This window comes from Gymnodraco acuticeps, unplaced genomic scaffold (genome assembly GCF_902827175.1).
Source record: "Gymnodraco acuticeps unplaced genomic scaffold, fGymAcu1.1, whole genome shotgun sequence".
Classification (NCBI taxonomy): Eukaryota; Metazoa; Chordata; class Actinopteri; order Perciformes; family Bathydraconidae; genus Gymnodraco; species Gymnodraco acuticeps.
Window position 1 is genome coordinate 3,173,431 of NW_022989800.1, and position 18,623 is coordinate 3,192,053.

At 40.5% G+C, this 18,623-nt stretch overlaps 1 protein-coding gene across 4 annotated transcripts in view; it reads right to left on the reverse strand.

The window, feature by feature from the left end:
* cdh23 (cadherin-related 23) overlaps positions 1 to 18,623 on the reverse strand; it is a 221,556-nt gene that overhangs the window by 148,526 nt on the left and 54,407 nt on the right. For all 4 annotated transcript variants that reach the window (XR_004569981.1, XM_034226090.1, XM_034226097.1 and 1 more), the window contains exons 4-6: positions 13,298 to 13,440; positions 12,999 to 13,046; positions 12,516 to 12,608 (exon numbers count right to left, since the gene is read on the reverse strand). Coding sequence is in view for 3 of the 4 variants with exons in the window: in XM_034226090.1 (XP_034081981.1) it covers positions 12,516 to 12,608; positions 12,999 to 13,046; positions 13,298 to 13,440 (284 nt within the window). In the remaining variant the exon portion in view is untranslated. The remainder of the gene's footprint in view (positions 1 to 12,515; positions 12,609 to 12,998; positions 13,047 to 13,297; positions 13,441 to 18,623) is intronic.

The following is an 18,623-nucleotide window of genomic DNA, read 5'->3' on the forward strand; positions in this document are numbered from 1 at the left end:
TACTTATTGTAAGTCGCTTTGGATAAAAGCGTCAGCTAAATGCAATGTAATGTAATGACAGAGAGACAAGCAAGCAAAGACAAGTACTGCATGTAGGAATAAGACGGATATGGTCAAGACAAAAACCTCTGCACTCTCAGTCTAACTGTACCCAAGGTTTACAATGCTGAGGCTGAGAGCATATTTTATGATGATAGATCTCTAAAAAACTCTAACAGCCCCAAAGACACTAATGCAGAATGGCAACATGTCTAATCATCTCCTGTATAAAGTGATCATTATATGGCAATTGGTACTTCCTACAACAAAAGCCTCGGCCGCCACTGCGTCAGGCCGTTGTGTCCTTGGGCAAGACACTTTACCCACATTTTCTCCTGTGGGTAATGTCCGCAGTAATGACTCTTACATGTCTAATATGTGTAATGTGTACTTGTAAAGCGCTTTGAGCACCTGTAAAAGCGCTCTAATAAAAAATGTAATGCATTATTATTATTATTAAAAGCAAATATCACAACCTGTTATTTCCATCCTTTCATTCCCCTTGCATTTCTCTCTTTATCTCAATTAGTAGAATGTCACGTTGTCAGATTCAATTACATTGTGGTGATGAGACATGACACCAGTTATGGAGTACTCAACGAGAAAAGTGTGGAGAGTTGTCTGTGTCTTCAAATGTCTGAATATTCGCTCATGCAAAAACATCTCAATGTTCTCCTAACGTTTGTTTTAGCAGTAGCTTTTAGCTGCCTTACACTTTTCTCATAATCTAGCTGAATTACCATCCAATAGCCTCTCTCCTGCCACAATCTCTCCTATTAGTGTTACGGCTGTAACGTCTCAATTTCCTTTCTTCCCTTGCTTCCTCCTTCTTTCTTGTCTCCCCCTTTAAACCTACCTTTTCTATAAGCCAGGTCTTTGGGGGGCACAGAGAGAGGACTTGAAGTTAGGGGGAGAGGAGCACTTATGTCTGGGACACCACGGAAGGGGGAGCCAAGAAGGAGGTGGAGAGGAAGAGGGTGGAGGACAGAGGGAGTTTCATTAGGAGGGGTGAGGAGGGACTTTGGTGACATTCCTCCCAAAGCAAATGGTTGGTCACAGTCAAGCTACTATTCACAATATATACCCATAACTCAAATGTCTTAATGTTAGAAAACCTTTTGTCTGAGTTCATTATTTAGATTCTGTCAGGGTTCGCTAATGTAAACATTATAATTAAAGTCATTCTGAAACTGTTACACACTATATTCCGATAAAATACCTTCACACAGCCATGGTAAGATAGTGTACGGTGAAGGAAAACACAAGGTACATTTAGTCCAAATCAAACAAAGCCGTGAAGCAATTTTGTCAGAAGACATATCATTCAAAACAGTAGCAGTATAATGTATATTTGAAAATGTCTTCTGTCCAAAGATTCAGTAGAAAATCCTAGAGAGAAAACAACACTGAAACCCCTACTAGCTGCCACTATGGAGCTGGGCCATATGGTGCATTTTTAATATATGATGAATTGCCTTTCTAGCCTCACCTGAAGTGGGCCTAAAATGTAAAATGTGATGGAGGTGCTATAAAAATAAAACCTGCACTGTCCCATGGAATTAAAATGTGTAAGGGGGAAGCTCTTTTTGCATTTGCCTGTGTTAAAGTAGTAGATATAGACCGCACTAATGGAAAAGTGTCAACAACATGAAGGGTTAAACCTCTGGGGGAAATTATTCACTAGAATATCTTCCGGGGAATCATATTGTTAGAAAGACCGATCAAGAACCAAACAAGACACTAATGGAACCATCAGACTGACTAAATGACAACCTGAAAATGCAGCAGACATTTGAAAATGATGGGCTGTTATTTGAATCTTAAACATCTGTTTGTCACCTTAATTATTTTTGATGGGTGTTTGTTGTAGTTGTCATGTATGCCTGCTGAAATATAACAAAACCTAGGCTCTGAGGTGTAAATTAAACAGTGTGAATGCGGTGGCAAAGCATGGCTATTAAAGCCAATGCTGTAAACTTAATTTAAAATAACATTTGTTGAAACATGCCCTTTATCCTGACAGGTGTAAATGAGATGGATGATCTGTGAAAAACACATGTTGCTCTTTTTGGCCTCAGTGATATTTGAGCAAAATAAACAACCAATCAGAGCTGAGGAGTCTCTATCACAGTTTCAAATGCTGCCCGTGAACTCTGATCAAACTTTCAAAGTAGGAAGCGTTGATCAAAAATGAATCAAAATTCTGCTACTGCATTATTTATATAGAAGAGAGTACATGGTGTGATTCAAGTTGATCATATTTGACTTTATGGAAGCTGTTGTGTATCTACAGTATAGCTCACTGTTCAACAAAAGAAGGGCAACTGTTGGTAGCAACAGTACTTCTTTAGTATTCCTATTCCTGTCTTCTCTGAATGCATTATTTTCCTTTAATGCCTTTCTCCCTTCCATCTCAATTGTTGAAGTGACAGGCAAAATAGATTTGAGCAAATTGGAAAGGCTATAAAGCTCTATTATTAAGGAAAATCTAGCCACGGTCTGAGGAACAGTGAGGGGGGTAAACAGACAAATGTGGAGGGGAGTGCATATTGAGAGGAAGACAGGGGAAAAGAATCTTGGAGGAATTTGTATAATGCCAAAATTGAGCCCTGGTGAGGTTGAAGGCAAAGCCTGTATCTGAACCATTTTTTCCCCCACACGTCAATTTCTTTCTTCTTTTATCAGCATAATGATTCCATACACATCGCATAAAGTGATGAGAGTTCGCAATCTGTCTTTCTCTCTGTGTCCCACATAACCATACACACAATCACACAAGCTGCTGCACAATATGGAGTGTCTGACAAGATGCACAACTGTCTTGGATGTTAGCAAAACCTTGTCAGAATTCGCAATCCTGCCAAGGAGATGGTGAGAGAGCGCCAAAGGCGGGGTGGGGATGGAAGGGTGGGTCCCACACACTTGAAAGAAAAGGAGAGGGGGAACGACAGGTTGATTTATTCAAAGAGTGAGGAGTGGGTGAATCAAACTTTAATGGCTTTTGGGAGTGCAAGCTGTTCTCTCTATCTCCCTTCAATCTTGCCCCTCTCACACAGCGTTTCCTTGTGTTCTCCCCCTTACTTCTCCCTCTCCCCCTATCTGTCTCTCAGAAATACACTTTTCTGTGGTCACTCACAGACACGAGCCTTGTTTTTTTTTTGACAGACAAATCTGCGCCCATCTCTGCGTGGCACGCAAATCAAGGTGCTCTTCATGCTCAGTGGGTAAAGTAAAGTAAATGACAGAAAGATAAAGAGAGGAAGAGGAGGTGATTTACCTTCACGAGTGGCAGCATACGTGAAGCCCAGGCAGTATTTGTTGCGTTAACGCCTAGACTGGAAAGGAAAAGTGTTCTACAGGCACGGCGTCTTCTCTGACAACTCACTTAAGCAACCACTTGCCCTGAAAGGCTTACTGAAGTCCACAAATGAATCATGTTTGATGGAAGTGACTGACTGCACTCACTCCTGTAAGATTGAACCCGGTATATAGTAGACATCTATAGTCAATATCTGCAGATGGAGAATTACACCCCAACACACACACAACAAATAAATCAATGAAATGCAAAAACTGAAATTAAAGGACTCTTTCTGCATGAAGTATGTGAGCAAACAGCTGGTACAACATCCTGGACCTGTACAAAAAATAAGCTAGCCATATGTAATGTGCTGAATAAAAAATGGAGAAGTTGGTGTACGATTTACATTAGTTTGTGGAGGACGATCATTTGCTGTAGTCTAATCAGTGCTGTCAGACATAATCATACAGACAGATGGAGAAAGATCTACTGTTGCAACACTTCTTAAAACACTTTATTTTTAACTGTATTTGTGATTTAAGGAACAGCTTCATATATGCCATGGAAAATGTCTGCTGAAATTCTTCAGTGGAGTTATTTTAAGTTAGAAATGGAGCCTAAGGTGAGTACAAAATGGACTGCTTCCCATTTAACCTTCTCACTTTATCCATTTTTTTCCTCTTTCTCCCTAAATCCCTCCCTATGGGGCTCAGGGTCTTAGTGTCAGGCAGAATTCTCTTTGAGGCCTGCGCCTGTCAACCAGCCACCACTCAGCTCAGTAACCACTAGATTCAATTACACTACAGGGGAGACCAGGAGAGATGATACTGAAATCATTATGGCCTAAATCCAACTTCTTAGAGGCAGTGTGTGTGTGTGTGTGTGTGTGTGTGTGTGTGTGTGTGTGTGTGTGTGTGTGTGTGTGTGTGTGTGTGTGTGTGTGTGTGTGTGTGTGTGTGTGTGTGTGTGTGTGTGTGTGTGTGTGTGTGTGTGTGTGTGTGTGTGCCATAAAGATGTTGTTCCTTTTTGGTTTGTGTGCATTCCGTGTGGAGGATAAATGTGCAGAAGGTAAATCCCGAATACTTTATGACTGTAATTTCTAAATAAATGTATTTCACTACCAATAAGACTCGTTTTTTTCCCCCAGAGAACCTTGCAACTGCAACAACCTTAGTCATCAAAATACTGTAGTGGCTGCTTTAGAGCTGAAATATCTGTTTGTAATCCGGTAAACAAATTACTTTTCGGTGCTGTAACCTGCTGAGATAGCCTACAGGCCACAAGGCGATAAAAGATTAGGGATTGAATTAAAGCATTCAGAAGTGGAAAGAAGGCAAAGAAGAAAAGGGAAGGAAGCAGATTTATCCATGTTCTACCTGACAGCGACAGAGGGCACATCAAAGAACAGATGTCTCTGTTTTGCTGCCAGAGCCCACATCAAGCACTAAGCAGCTCATTCACAGGCGTAATAGGAACTCTCAAACACCCTCTGCCAATATTATCTAAAATATGAGTGCATGTGTGTGAGTGCTTGTGTGTTTAGTGCATGAAATGATATCATGCTATGCATCTCATATTTGTTTTGAGAAAGTAGCAGCCAAAAGTTGGGTGTGAAATGATGCTGGTTTGAATGAATTCCTTCTACAGACATGGTGCCTTTATACGGTCACCAACGGGAGCAAACGCGCTACAACGGCCCAAAACATTTCTATGAGAAGAAACTTGCTGCAGTTAAAATAATTATGCAAATAAAAAAACACACATTTTCCAAAATGGATGCAAATGAAGAAACATCTCCACAAACTTGACAACATATGGACAGTATTTAGAAAACATAAACCAATTGGCGCAGCGTTAACTAAAAGCGCTGCATAAACAAAACGGTGCAAATACAATATGGCATAAACTAAACACTGCCAGGAGCTCAAAACGCAACGGAAAGGGGACATTCAAAAGTGATGCACTCAGCTGGGACATGGAGCGTTTAGCGATTATAAAGTTGGCCAACAGTCACTGGAAACTTACTGGAAAGTACGTTTCATTGGCTAATTTCAACGATGTGATCGCAAGAGTCCTTCTGATATTATTGCAGATCTGCTGGCCAGCTGACGTAGCTGCTAACCTAGTCATTTCAAATCTCCTGACAAAACACTGCAAATGATGAAATAGACCAACTCAGTTGGTGGATGTTGTCGAAAAGCAGCACATGTGTTGTCAAGTTGGTGAATATACTTTATTATTTCCTCATTTGCATGTTAGCACCTATTTTCTAAACTTACAATGATCCAGCTGATACAATTCACCGACTATTTAAATATGTAGAAGAAAAGAAAAGAAAAGAGAGGGGACTTGGAGCCAGATTAAGAAACAAATAACTTTGGGTTTCTGATTACATTTCCTGCTTCTGTTCTGAATTCTTCAGAATTGTATTTCTTACAACAACAAAAAAATACAGATTTATTTTATGTATCATCCCAGACTGAAGGGGCTTTTCTTTCCTCAGGTTTCTGACTTCCCCTGAGGGGTTCCACCCTGGGCAGCCCTCCTCTATAAGATGGGCTGTAGTTCATCAGAGCTTACTGTAGGTTAGAGAGGCACATTGAGATATATGGCAGATAGAAAACAGAGGCTGAGGAGGGATTTGCTAACCTGCCTGACATACCTGAGAGACAGTTAACCGATAACGTTTGGATATCTATCACCCGGAGCCTCCTGCCTGTCTGCCAATGCATTTATTCCATCTATGTGCCACATTACAGCGCTGGTCTGAAGTCAGCTTTACAATCTTGTGTGCATCATTACTGTGTTATCAAAGGCAGGATTCCACTGCACTGCGTATCTACTGTAGGCAGAGAGGAAGGGGAATATTGGCGAGGGGAAGAAAAACAGATGGCATTTAAATTGTGAAAAGCTATTAGTTGAGGAAAAAACCTAAACGTATACCCTGCTAAGACCATGAGAAAACAGAGATATGTTAGAGATAACATCTATGGACCAAGACTAAGTACATGCAAACTGAATGTGTATAATCCCAATACGGCTCAGGGAAAATGTGTTTGGTGTATATGTATTCATTTAAGGCAAAATAAATGGCAGAAAAAGAGAAGAAAAGGAATACAAGTGACGAAAAGAACAAGAGAAAACTGAGATTGTGGTCGCACACGGGCCAAACTTAGATATTGTAAGTGCTGGCATTTCATATTATCATGGTGGCACTGACAGAGAGCGGCTCCCAGTGGGGGGGTGTGAGGGTCAGACAGCTGGGGGGAGGTATGTTTGTGAGAGTTTTTGGGGAGTGATGCAGCCACGGAAGGTCCCACAGATGCTCAGAGCAAGACTCCACTGACTCCAAACCAAAAACATTTTAAATGTGTTGATATAGAAGACTACCTATCGCGCGCAGGGAATGTGAAAAACACTTCTCAGTATGTCGTAGGCTCTCTCCATCATCTCATGCAATAATGGATTTGGGTTGTGGCCCATCTGCTGTTGTATCTAAACATTATTTGGGGGGATAGTCTACGCTCCTTGAATGCAGTGTCTCTGCTGCTGGCTGCCTGAGTGTGGATGCTGTAAATCTGGCCAGCTCATTAGCGCTGACAGAGGGAATGCTAGCAGCCCACCTGCTCCCCTTCACCCTCTTTATGGCTCTACAAATTAAAACGACATTTACACACACTCTCCTCCCGCTCTCCCTACTGCGCCGCTCACCTTGCCACTCACATTGCTTCATCTGCTCATTGCCGAGCTGCGTCAGGCCCTCCTTGATATATCTCCTCCCATAAAGGCTCTTCTTTTTCAACAGCCCTAAAGCCCTATGAGTTGTTTCTGTCAATCTGTTTGTTTGATTCCATCATTTGAAAGCTTTCTGTCGTCAATCCTCTTATGCTTTAACTACTCTGCCATCCTTCACCACCATCATCCGTTCCTGTCTTTTTCTCTGTGTGCTAAAGTTCATCAGCACTATATAGTGGTGCTGATTGTACTCTAACCTCCAGTAACTCTGGTATGTCCAGTGAGTGACAGCGTGATGGAGTGATGCCGCAGCATGTTTGCTTTGCCTGCTAGAGGTCAGTTAGGATCACAGCGGTAATGAGGCCATACAAATGCAGGGGACAAAAGCTGTGGGGGAACAGGACCAGGTGGAGTATGAGGTAGAGGAAGGGGAAACAAGGTAGGATGAGGAAGAAGACTCCTAAAATCACATTGTTCTTAAAACATTGCATACACATTGTTCCCTAAATGAAGATCTCTCTGTGTACGAGGTTGGGCTTTGTTGCTGCATTGTTATTGCAACACAAAGACATAAAAATATAAATGAATTTTATGTGTCTCATTTATCAAGAAAGGCACACTGACAACTAAGTTGATTGAGATTTGTGATAAAACACATTCCACCTGCATTAGTCTCACTCTGTGCTCACACACACAAGGTTGGCATATTTTATGTTGACTGTTACTGTCTTATTGTTACAGGCTTCAGCTATTTTCAGTGGAGACACATGTGGGTAAATTAGACTCACTGTGTGTCTCATATTTGAAAGAGTCTGAATTGTATTACCACAACCCATTGCCGTAAAATAAAAAGAGTACTGGACTGAGATGAACAGCAACTCATTGAGTGATGCAATTAGTGACGACAGAGGGTCGAACACAGCTCTGTTCGATGGCTTTCCGGAGGCTAACTTGAAGTCTATTGTTTCCAGAGCTTGGAACGTCAGCATGCGGACTGTTAGAGTCCCACACAACTGAGCAGTGCATGGAATTGCCTGAGAGAGCCTTCAGTGCATGGTGGGTGGTCTAAACAGCCCCGTCTTAACAGCCTTTCTTTCTCCCATTTATTTGCCTGACTTTGTGGATCGGAAAAGAGAAAAAGCTTGTGGCTTTGAAGATTTGGTGAAGACTCAGAAAGGGGTATGTGCTCAATATAAACACAACAATAAATGTGGATGTGTGTGTTTTTGTGCGTGGATTTCAGCCCCTGTTTGAAGTCCTCCACTCCACTCTGGCAATTACTTCCATCAAGGATTAGATGAGGGAGAGGGCAAAGAGGAGAGAGAAAGATGGAGAGGAGTGAGAGCTGAGAAGAGAGGCAGCAGATTCAGAGAGAGGACGGAGAAGCAGGAGGAGAAACACAGAGGAGAAAAGAGATTGAGGTCTGCACTGCAGAGAGTGTTTGTCTTTGCTATAAAAGGAGGCTATGAACACTCTCTAAACATGAGCTATAAGACAACTCCTCAAATACTGGGAAGATCACAGGTCCAGAAAACGCTGCTATTTCAGGGCTCCACAAAGCACTATGAATTTTCCGTGATCACCATGAGTTGTGGACGTTTACAATACGTTTAAGACATGTTTTCTATCGCCAAGTAAACCATTGTTGGTCAAAGCACATAAGATAAACTAACCATCCAAATAACTTATAAACAAGAGATGATATGTGTACAGTCCTACTCATCAGCAGTGATTCTCAAATGGGGGTACGCGGACCCCTGGGGGTACGTTGGGGTACTGCAGGGGGTACTGCAGGGGGTACGTGAGATAAAAAAAAAGGTTAATTAAAAAAATACCATGCATGATTACAAAAATAATCATTGTACAATAAATTAAATAGAAAATAAAATGTTATATTAAATATTTCTAGAACCACCAAGGGTTCAAGATCCGTTCTTGTGCTTTTCTGGTGCTTTTCTGGTGCTTAACTGGTTCTTCTCTGTTTTTACAAGTGTGTGTGGTCGTGTTCTAGTCACTTTGCTCAGCGCGCTACTGCTTGTTACAACTTTTAATGCCGTACTCGCCATTAACTGTTATTGCTCAGGTTAATCTCGCCCCCCGTCCGACGTAAGCGGAGGGGGTTCAAACCCAACTGCAGTCAGCATGTCGTTGTGTCCCTGGGCAAGACACTTCACCCCAAATTGCTCCTGTGGGGATTGTCCACAGTATTGAGTATGTAAGTTGCTTTGGATAAAAGCGTCTAACAAGTATCATGTACAGTAATATAATGTAAGCGTATTGGTTCTTGCCGGGCAGCCGAGTGGGGCCAGCTAAGAACCGGGTTTCGTTACTGAGAGCCGGCTGCACTGCAGTAGAAACAGGAAGAACCAGAGCTCAATCAGGCTCTAGCCCGGAACCACGCTGAGCGGAAAGCCAGTTGCAATATTATATTATAACAAATAGACATTGAAATGGAATCGTGGTTTAAACGTAGCTGCACTACAGCAGGGAACATGGACAACGGAGAAGAAAAGAGAGACAAAATTGAGCCAACAAAATGTCGTCAATATCAGGAGGCGTATGCTTTGATGGGATTCACGTCAACAAACGGCAACCCGCCCCAGACATTGTGTTTTTTCTGTGGGGAGAAACTAGCCAACAGCTCGATGAAACCAGCGCACCAAACACAGTACAGAGTACAGATCCTCGCAAGAGATTACGCAAAAAGCCTCCACAACATCAGCCAAAGCACTGGAGGCATCGGGCCTAAAACTCCTAAATAGTGTAATTGCAATGTTATTACATAATTTGTTTATAATTGCACATTTTTTTCAGTTACAGCGTTTTTGTTTTTTTAAACCCTTTCATGCATTGTGGTCACTACATTAGAGACTGCTAATTTAATGCTGTTTTCTTGTATATGCCTGGGGTTTCGGATTGGTATAGTTGCACATTAGGCACCACAGTGGATTTTATTATAATATTTGTGTATTATATTTTAAAAATGTTGCATAATATATCATTTTGTTCATTGGTTTGTTAAACATATATTACTTAAAAATCAGTTTACATTTTTTTTCTCATGCATAAAGATGAAAATATCCTTAGTTTGTTGTAATTCATGCATGAAGGAGTTAATAAGTCATACACTGATGGAACATTACTATATTGTAATTATATATATATATATATATACAACCCTGTCTCCTAAAAATTACGTTCCCACAGAACTAAACTGCATTCTCAATTACGTTTAGCTAGAAACGTATTTTCTCCCACGATACGTTTGTTATGAACGTATCTTAAATACGTTTATTTTCTACATATCTTTGCCATTTATTGTCTTGCTTATAATAATGATAATAGTCATTTATAAATATCATTTTAGAGCACACATTTGAAATCAGTAGGCGAGGCTGTAATTTTGCCAGCTGTTACTCTCATGAGTGAGGCAGAAAATAATATTTTTTAACATGCCAAAAAGTTGCTGTGTCGTTTATTGCACCTCAAACATTAAAACAAATCCAGAGTTACGTGTTTCTGTACTTCCTCTAAGAAGAAAGGACAGTAACAGAAGATCTCTGTGACGACAGATGTGGTGTTGTTAATGCGATATGATACCCGAAAAAAATTCTGTTTAGGATGGCCGAAGACACTACACTACCCATAATCCCCAGCTATCGTTTGGGACTACAGTCCCGTTGACAAACCCCGTGATTAATCTTCAAGCTCTGTGATTGGATGTTGGAGTGGCAGTGCGCCAAGGTTACGCCGAGCGTCAAGCTCTTTGAAATGGAACGAAACCACGGCAGACTATTCAAAACTGGACTCGAACGCCCCCCCAGAACTACACATGCTGGCTATTGTGTTTCGCAACATGTTCTCTATGGCACGTCTCTACTGGGAATTGTAGTTTTAAAAGACGTTTTCGTTTTTCCCAACATTAGAAGTTGCCAGTATTAAACTGTGTACAGCCCTGGAGGTTTAGGCGATAGGAAACAAATTGGTGTGTACACATTTAAAACATGTAATTACTAAATGGGTGAAAATCGCTTGTATCCATAATGCGCAGCATTAATATATACCCACATGACAGCTCATTGTTACTTTGTAATTCTACTCCACTACAATTCAGAGGTTAACCTGGTATTTTTACTCCACTACATTTATTTTAGTTACTTTGCACATTCTGATTAATTATGTGAAATATAAACAACCCTTAAAACAGACTTTAGTTACACCTGAGTCAAATTCAGGGAAGGTGATCGTCAAGTTCCAACAATCAGGAGAGATATTTGATAGTTGGTGCTTGAGAAGACTAAACATTTATCTGCAGATCTCTATAAAGTATATTCATTACTCGTTATTCTCTACTAATAGTTCATTAAAGACTGTATATTATGGCTATTTTGCACATCCCTTTCAAGATTTCAAGATTTCAAAGGTTTATTGACATATCATATAGACAACTACGGTGTATGCAATGAATGCAAAACTTGGGTCGCAGGTTCCTCAACAGTGCATTACAAGACATCTATCAATATGTGTGTACCTCCACCATTAAACTGTCATATTCTGCACATGTCTACATATATAAAGTATTCTTTAATGTGTTAATAAGTTTGAACGGCGATCAAGCCTGAAGCCACAGAGATCTTCTGTTACTGTCCTTTCTTCTTAGAAGAAGTACAGAAACACGTAACTCTGGATGTGTTTTAATGTTTGAGGTGCAATAAACGACACAGCAGCTTTTTGGCCTGATACAACTATTATTTTCTGCCTCGCTCATGAGAGTAACAGCTGGAGAAATTACAGCCTCACCTACTGATTTCAAATGTGTGCTCTAAAATGATATTTATAAATGACTATTATCATTATTATAAGCAAGACAATAAATGGCAAAGATATGTAGAAAATAAACGTATTTAAGATACGTTCATAACGAACGTAATGATATATAGGCTTTTTCTATAAAAAAATGTTCGGGGTCGGTCAGGGGGTACTTGGCTGAGAAAATGTTTCAAAGAGGGTACATTACTGAAAAAAGTTTGAGAAGCACCGCTACACATGATACATTTTCTGTTCAGTTTTGATGAACAAAAGTGTGTGCGTGTGTGAGTGTGTGTGTGTGTGTGTGTGTGTGTGTGTGTGTGTGTGTGTGCGTGTGTGTGTGTGTGTGTGTGTGTGTGTGTGTGTGTGTGTGTGTGTGTGTGTGTGTGTGTGTGTGTGTGTGTGTGTGTGTGTGTGTGTGTGTGTGTGTGTGTGTGTGTGTGTGTGTGTGAAAGAAAGACAGTTGCAGCATTTGTTCTTCTACGTGCAGAAATACTGGGTATATTATAAGAATATTATTGAGTCAAATATATATTGAATTCAAAAAAGCTGTGTCGCATTGAATTGTTGACGATTTGGTACAGCATTACCTTGGACACCTTAAGTTAACATAACTTTCTGTCAGCCTTACCTCTGGGATGTGGACGGTGTACGGCTGCCCATGGAAGACTGGTGCGTTATCGTTCACGTCTCCAATCTGAATGTTTACTGTGTCTTTGACCACCTGAGGGAGGAAACATGTCGGTTAAACAGTTTCCAAATGTTCCTCTATAGGTGAGGATGACAGCAGTCACTGAAAACGGGCATGAAAGCCATGCCAAGCCAAGAATCCGAGTAAAAGAAAACAGGAAAAGTGTGTGATAGGTTACCCGCGGGGGAGAGTAGGTTGAACGTCAGTATGTTTCAGTAAGTAAACTGTGTTGCGTTAGACAGGTGTCACAATGATTACATGTGGGAAAGAGAGAAATATGTGTGTGAATGAAAGCAAGTGCCTGAAAGGAAAGACGCGTTGAGAGAGACGGTCTCCATGTGACATTGGGTCAGGCTATTCGCAGGTGTCAGGGTGTGACGGTAGGTGTCATAACTGTGATCACAGAGCAAATCTGTCTCTTACCTCCTGAATGTCACTCACGGAGAATTCGACCTGCATCTCTGACTTGCTCTAGTGGAGACAGAGACAGACATCAGCATAAACGTTGCATGGACATGTAGTGCAAGAAAGCAGCACAGAAAAGAAGAAAGATACTTCTTTCTGAACTCAAAACCCTTTCTTCTCCATCCCTGCTCAGGAGTATTGCACTTTTCACTGCTCTTTCATCATTTGATCATTTACCTTCCATCTCCTTTTTCCCAAAATTGTCCTTTTTTGTGAATAATGCTTTGTCATTTGTGAGTGTGCTGTGGTGGTCTTACCTCTCGGTCGAGCTGCTGTCGAAGCCAGACCACACCAGTCACACTGTTCACAGAGAAATACCGCATGGCCTCTTCTCCTGAAACACCGTACACAAGAGGTTCCCCCTCCGGATCCGAGGCCTTCAGCTGGGTCACCGAGGAACCTGCAGGACAGAGTCAGAGGTTACACTGGGTCAAAGGCCAGAGTGTGAACACGTGGTTTTCAAATGATGATGTGACCTTGTATTCACTAAAGAGCGAATATGCAAAAACATTTATATTCAGTTGTTTCCATTGACAACCGACTTTTACTGAGCCACATTAACGGATTTTACATGTCATTGATGCATTTGTATTGAATGAAACATTATTATTAGGTGTCTTTAGGCTTTTCACATTTTGAAAATGACCCACTAAATAAACACTAAGAAAACAAGCAAGGGTAAAGCAAGCTAAGGATACATTGCATGGAAACACACACAGCACATAAAAAGACACGCCTGAGCAAGGGTAGTGGAGAAAAGGGTTTTTAATTGGAGCTGCAGTGGTTCTCCAGCTTAATTCGTCTCAGCCACAAGAGTTCAGACAGGCCCGCTAATCAAACCTGGAGGTGGAGCGCCATTAGGCTGGCTAACCCTCCATGCTGTACGGATGTTCAAGAAGGGCAAGGCGGAGAATAGGAGGGGCATGGAGGACAGCATGGAGACCCCCGACCCAGAAGGACAAGCCTCATTACTGTCCAGGGTGAAACTGCTTGGTCAGGGCATCATAATGGGCTGAAAGGGAGGGTTTACTGATATCAGTCACACATAATGGACTCCAGTGGATATGGATATGAATTGTATTCTCCTTTGACTCACTGAAAACATACATTTACACAAAATGTACACCTGCTTAAAGCTAGAGCACATTTACGAACGAATTAAGAACATCCAAGTAGAAAAATGGAAATGGAGGGTTCAAATGAAATCCTGTTGAATTGCATTACACAGTAGGTCACACACAGTGAAATGTAGGCCCAATTCCAAACCACACCCTACCCACTCCCCCTTCGTGATGGAGTGAACTCCGTCTGTAGTGACACTCGCAGCTTAATGAAGCTCCCTCCTTTCAGGTGGAGGGTGTAAATACAGCGGCAAGCTTTGGGACCAACTCCCCTCTCTCTGGCAGAAACAGGAAATCCCAAAACTTTTCGTAACAACGGTTTCAAATCAGCATCTCTTGGAGTAAAGATAACAATAATTAAACTCCAAAAATCTATCAAGGCATTTCTTTTTTGTCAACATGTTTTTGTTATACTGTAAGATCTGATGTTTATAAGCTGCTTAGTTATTGCAACAGTCCCTGTAAATACACAACACTTTTACAGTTTTCTAGACTAAACATGAGTAAATTATCCAAAGTAAAGATAACCATGAAGTTGTTAACATATGTATGTCAATATTAACCTGTTAAGCCCTGAGCCTGTTTTTCAGGTCTCAGGCTCGAAAATCACATTCCAAGAACAAATGACTATTGCTTCACTTCTAAAAGGGGTAAATTAATAATCTTTTTTCTCAAAGTAATGATACACATGTGAGTTGGATGTAGAAGAGTCAGAATCAATATAGATGTTTTTATTTTAAATTAAATTCAGATTGAACATAGTAAAACATTTTAAATTATAGTTTCCTTCCAAAGAAAAACCATTACTTATAGTGAAAACCACCCTTGATGGGATAGTGGACAAAAAGCTTTAGGAATCCAAACTATAACATATATTAAGTACCCTGTATCAAAATCTATGCAAAACAAGTGAAATTTGACCTTTTTAGAAAGGTTTAGAAAAAAAAACCCACCTCTGGGGTCATTCGGGTGTATTTGCCATATCTCTGGAACCCATTGGTCGATTTTGGTGATTGACACCTCTTTTGAAGCGTTAGAGCCAATATAATCTACACAGTACCATTGAGGAGTGAGAGTGATGCGCACGCAGTTTGCCCAAACCGAAAGCTATGTTACGCTCTGAAAACTGAAAACTAGGCTTATTGCCATAAATATTACGATGGATTATCAGTAATCATTTCAAAGTGACACAGAGACATTGGACTAACCTTCAGCAGCGTTTATATGCGTTTTAATGCCATTGAACACAACTTTTGATCAGAACAACAGCAAAGGTAAGACATATTTGCTGTTTTGGCCCAGTGAAGTGAAGTTGTGTGTTGTCTTTGCAAGCAGTTGTTTTGATCTCTCAGCGATGATACGTATACCATTGGAATCTGTGGAATATCAACTTTCAGATTATATTTTGTTTGTGCAGATCCGATGAAGTATAAAAGATCGCTAACGTGAGTTCTGTGCTTAGTGCGTTAGCACTCTTTCGCTTAGTGCTAATTCAGAGGCTACAAATTGTTCATATCGTCAGTTAGCTGAGTTTCTTCCCGTTAACTGGGTATGACACATTAATAGGTTAAATGTTAAGAAGCGCTGAGACACAGTTTCGTGAATATTGTTGTGATACCCCCACTTGCCCCAACACCAACATAACAGTGCGATTGCCCTGTAATGCTCACTTCACACAATGCATGCTGGGAAATGCTTCAGCTATACTTTTTGAACCTAGTAGAACAAATATGACCTCATCAATCATTAATACAGAGATCATACACATATGCAATAGGTGCAAAAACACACACACTCATCTCCAGTGGCGAGCCGTGACTTCCATACCAAGAGACCGAGACCGAGGAGCGAGGAAATTAAAAATAAGAGAAGTGAGAAGGGCCCATAGACTTCACAGCGGGCGGAACTTGTCATAAAGTCCGCGAAAATAAAGCCCGCCCATTTAGAGGGAAGATATGATTGGTTAATTGTATTGTCATTTGACATTACTCTCTCGTTGAGTTACGGGCCCTCTGTGAATGTAGAGAGGGACCAACAAGCTCTCCCGTCTTCACATAACTCGCAGAGACGGCATTTAACCCTTCACATTCAGAACAACAGAAACTGAACAGGCAGATTCGAAGGATTTATTTATTTGGAAATGTTATTTTAAATACAATTAAATGAAGTTATTTTGGTAAAACTAATGAAAAATGTAACAACAACAAAATATTAAAAAAAAATAATAATTTTATGTTTTCAAATATATATTTTTTTAATATCTTAGGCCCTCAGAGGGCCTATAGGGCCCTGACGGCTAGCCACTGCTCATCTCCCTCCCTACAGTTACTTGGTCAGACAATAGAGGTGAAGCCAAAGTAAATCAAGCCTGTCACATGCGCACCAAAACGCTTAACAAAACGACCAATTAGGCTTCACAATCACACACCCCTCTCGTTTTATTAATACACCCCATTTTCTTATGAAAGGGAGGCAAAAATTACTAATTAATATAACGATTTATGAACTCCTCTCATTGCGTCTAATGAGATTTATGCAAATTCAGCTGCTTTCAATATGAGTTATAATTTGGGTGAAGACGGTGCAAATTGAGCATTTTACCTCATAGTCATCAATAATAACTGATTTTTTTCCCTCCCCCTTCCAGCCCTCTCGACTGTGGATGAATTGTCTGCTCCATGTGGGGAGACGCACACTCGAGCGAAAGATGACAAATGGATGATAACAAAATCATTTGAAACTAAGACTATGTATGAGAGTCACAGTCTTGTGGAAGATTAACCCTAACTCTGGAAAAAAAGAGAGACCAAGCCATTAAGCATCTGGGTCATATTCTCTAGAATAGAGAGAATAGCTGAACTGGAGGCTAAAATAAGTCCACATCTGCTGAATCAGCATGCAGTTGTATATTAGCCTGTAAGATAATGATTTGGTTCTGCACTCAATGTATCTATTACATTTATTTCCAGGATTGTGTTTCATTGTATTCAAAACATTTAAAGCTTTATACTAACAACGCATTTTATTAAATCGGTTCAACTTGTTAATTAACGCAAATATCTGATCAGTCAACTTTTAGGCATGTAGAAGGCATTTAAGTATGTTGATTTTAAACAAGTAGCTATAATCTATTTATACAATGTTACTTTCTGCAAAAACTGTACAGCCAAACACCTTCAAGTCATTCTATTGTTCCACCACAGGTGCTTAGTGGCCAAAGAAAGCGAAAGCAGGGGGAAACATTGTGTAAGGCCTGGATATTTTTCACATCCAACTCAATAGATTAAGTGTTGGGGATTGTTGGAACAGGGAAAAAAACAACCAAGAATGGTTTGTCGGGTTTAATTAACTGCATTTTACAAATGTGCAGCCGATCGAACAAATCTTCCAGCAGAAACTACGGGGATCGGGGACGGATGCCATCATGCCACACACAGAGACACTCATCTATTGCAGTGCTGACCCAGAGTCTCAGAGGCCATCATGTATAATGGGACATTGCATAGTTTAAGGTAATAAAAACAGTAAGAAAAGCAAAATACATGGTAAAGAAAATAACTCATGTTGTCCTGAAGAAGTTGTCTGAGATATGGAAGAACTTTAACATGAGTAACATTAACTAACCAGGGTTCATACACTTTTTCACCAATGATTTTCAATGACTTTTCCATGACTTCTCAATGACCGTTACCTCGTTTTCCATGACCAAAAGAAAATTACCACTGAAAATGGTTTATTTGAACATGGAACAGGAAAATAAGGTCTGCATATAAAACATGTAGTGCCTATCTAAAACAAATAAAATAGGCTTACTAGCTTCTACTCGCTAAAGCAACTGCAGTCAGGGAGGCAAAGTCATCAGGTATGAAAAAGGTGACAAGGATCCGAGCCCCCCGACCCCACGGAATATCAGCTTTAAAATGAGGAACAGAGGATGTTAGCAGTCAGAACAACTAAAGCAGCAGGTAATAATAACAGAAACGCCAAAGAGTCACATCTAATAGAAATATATAAAAGCATTTATTGTAATTGTGTAGCAGTCAGTTTATAATTCTGGCTGTTGAGCATTTTGAAAATGTATTGTCATGCCTCTGTGCAAGGCTTAGTCTTTCTATCTTTATAGCCACTGGTGTAAAGTAACTAAGTTCATAAACTCAACAAGTACTATACGTGGGTACAATTTTGAGATACTTGTACTTTATTTAAGTATTTCAATGTTTTGCTACTGTGTACTTCTACTCATCTACAGTTCAGAGGTACATGGTGTACTTCTACTCCTCTACAGTTCAGAGGTACATGGTGTACTTCTACTCCTCTACAGTTCAGAGGTACATGGTGTACTTCTACTCGTCTACAGTTCAGAGGTACATGGTGTACTTCTACTCCTCTACAGTTCAGAGGTACATGGTGTATTTCTACTCCTCTACAGTTCAGAGGTACATGGTGTACTTCTACTCCTCTA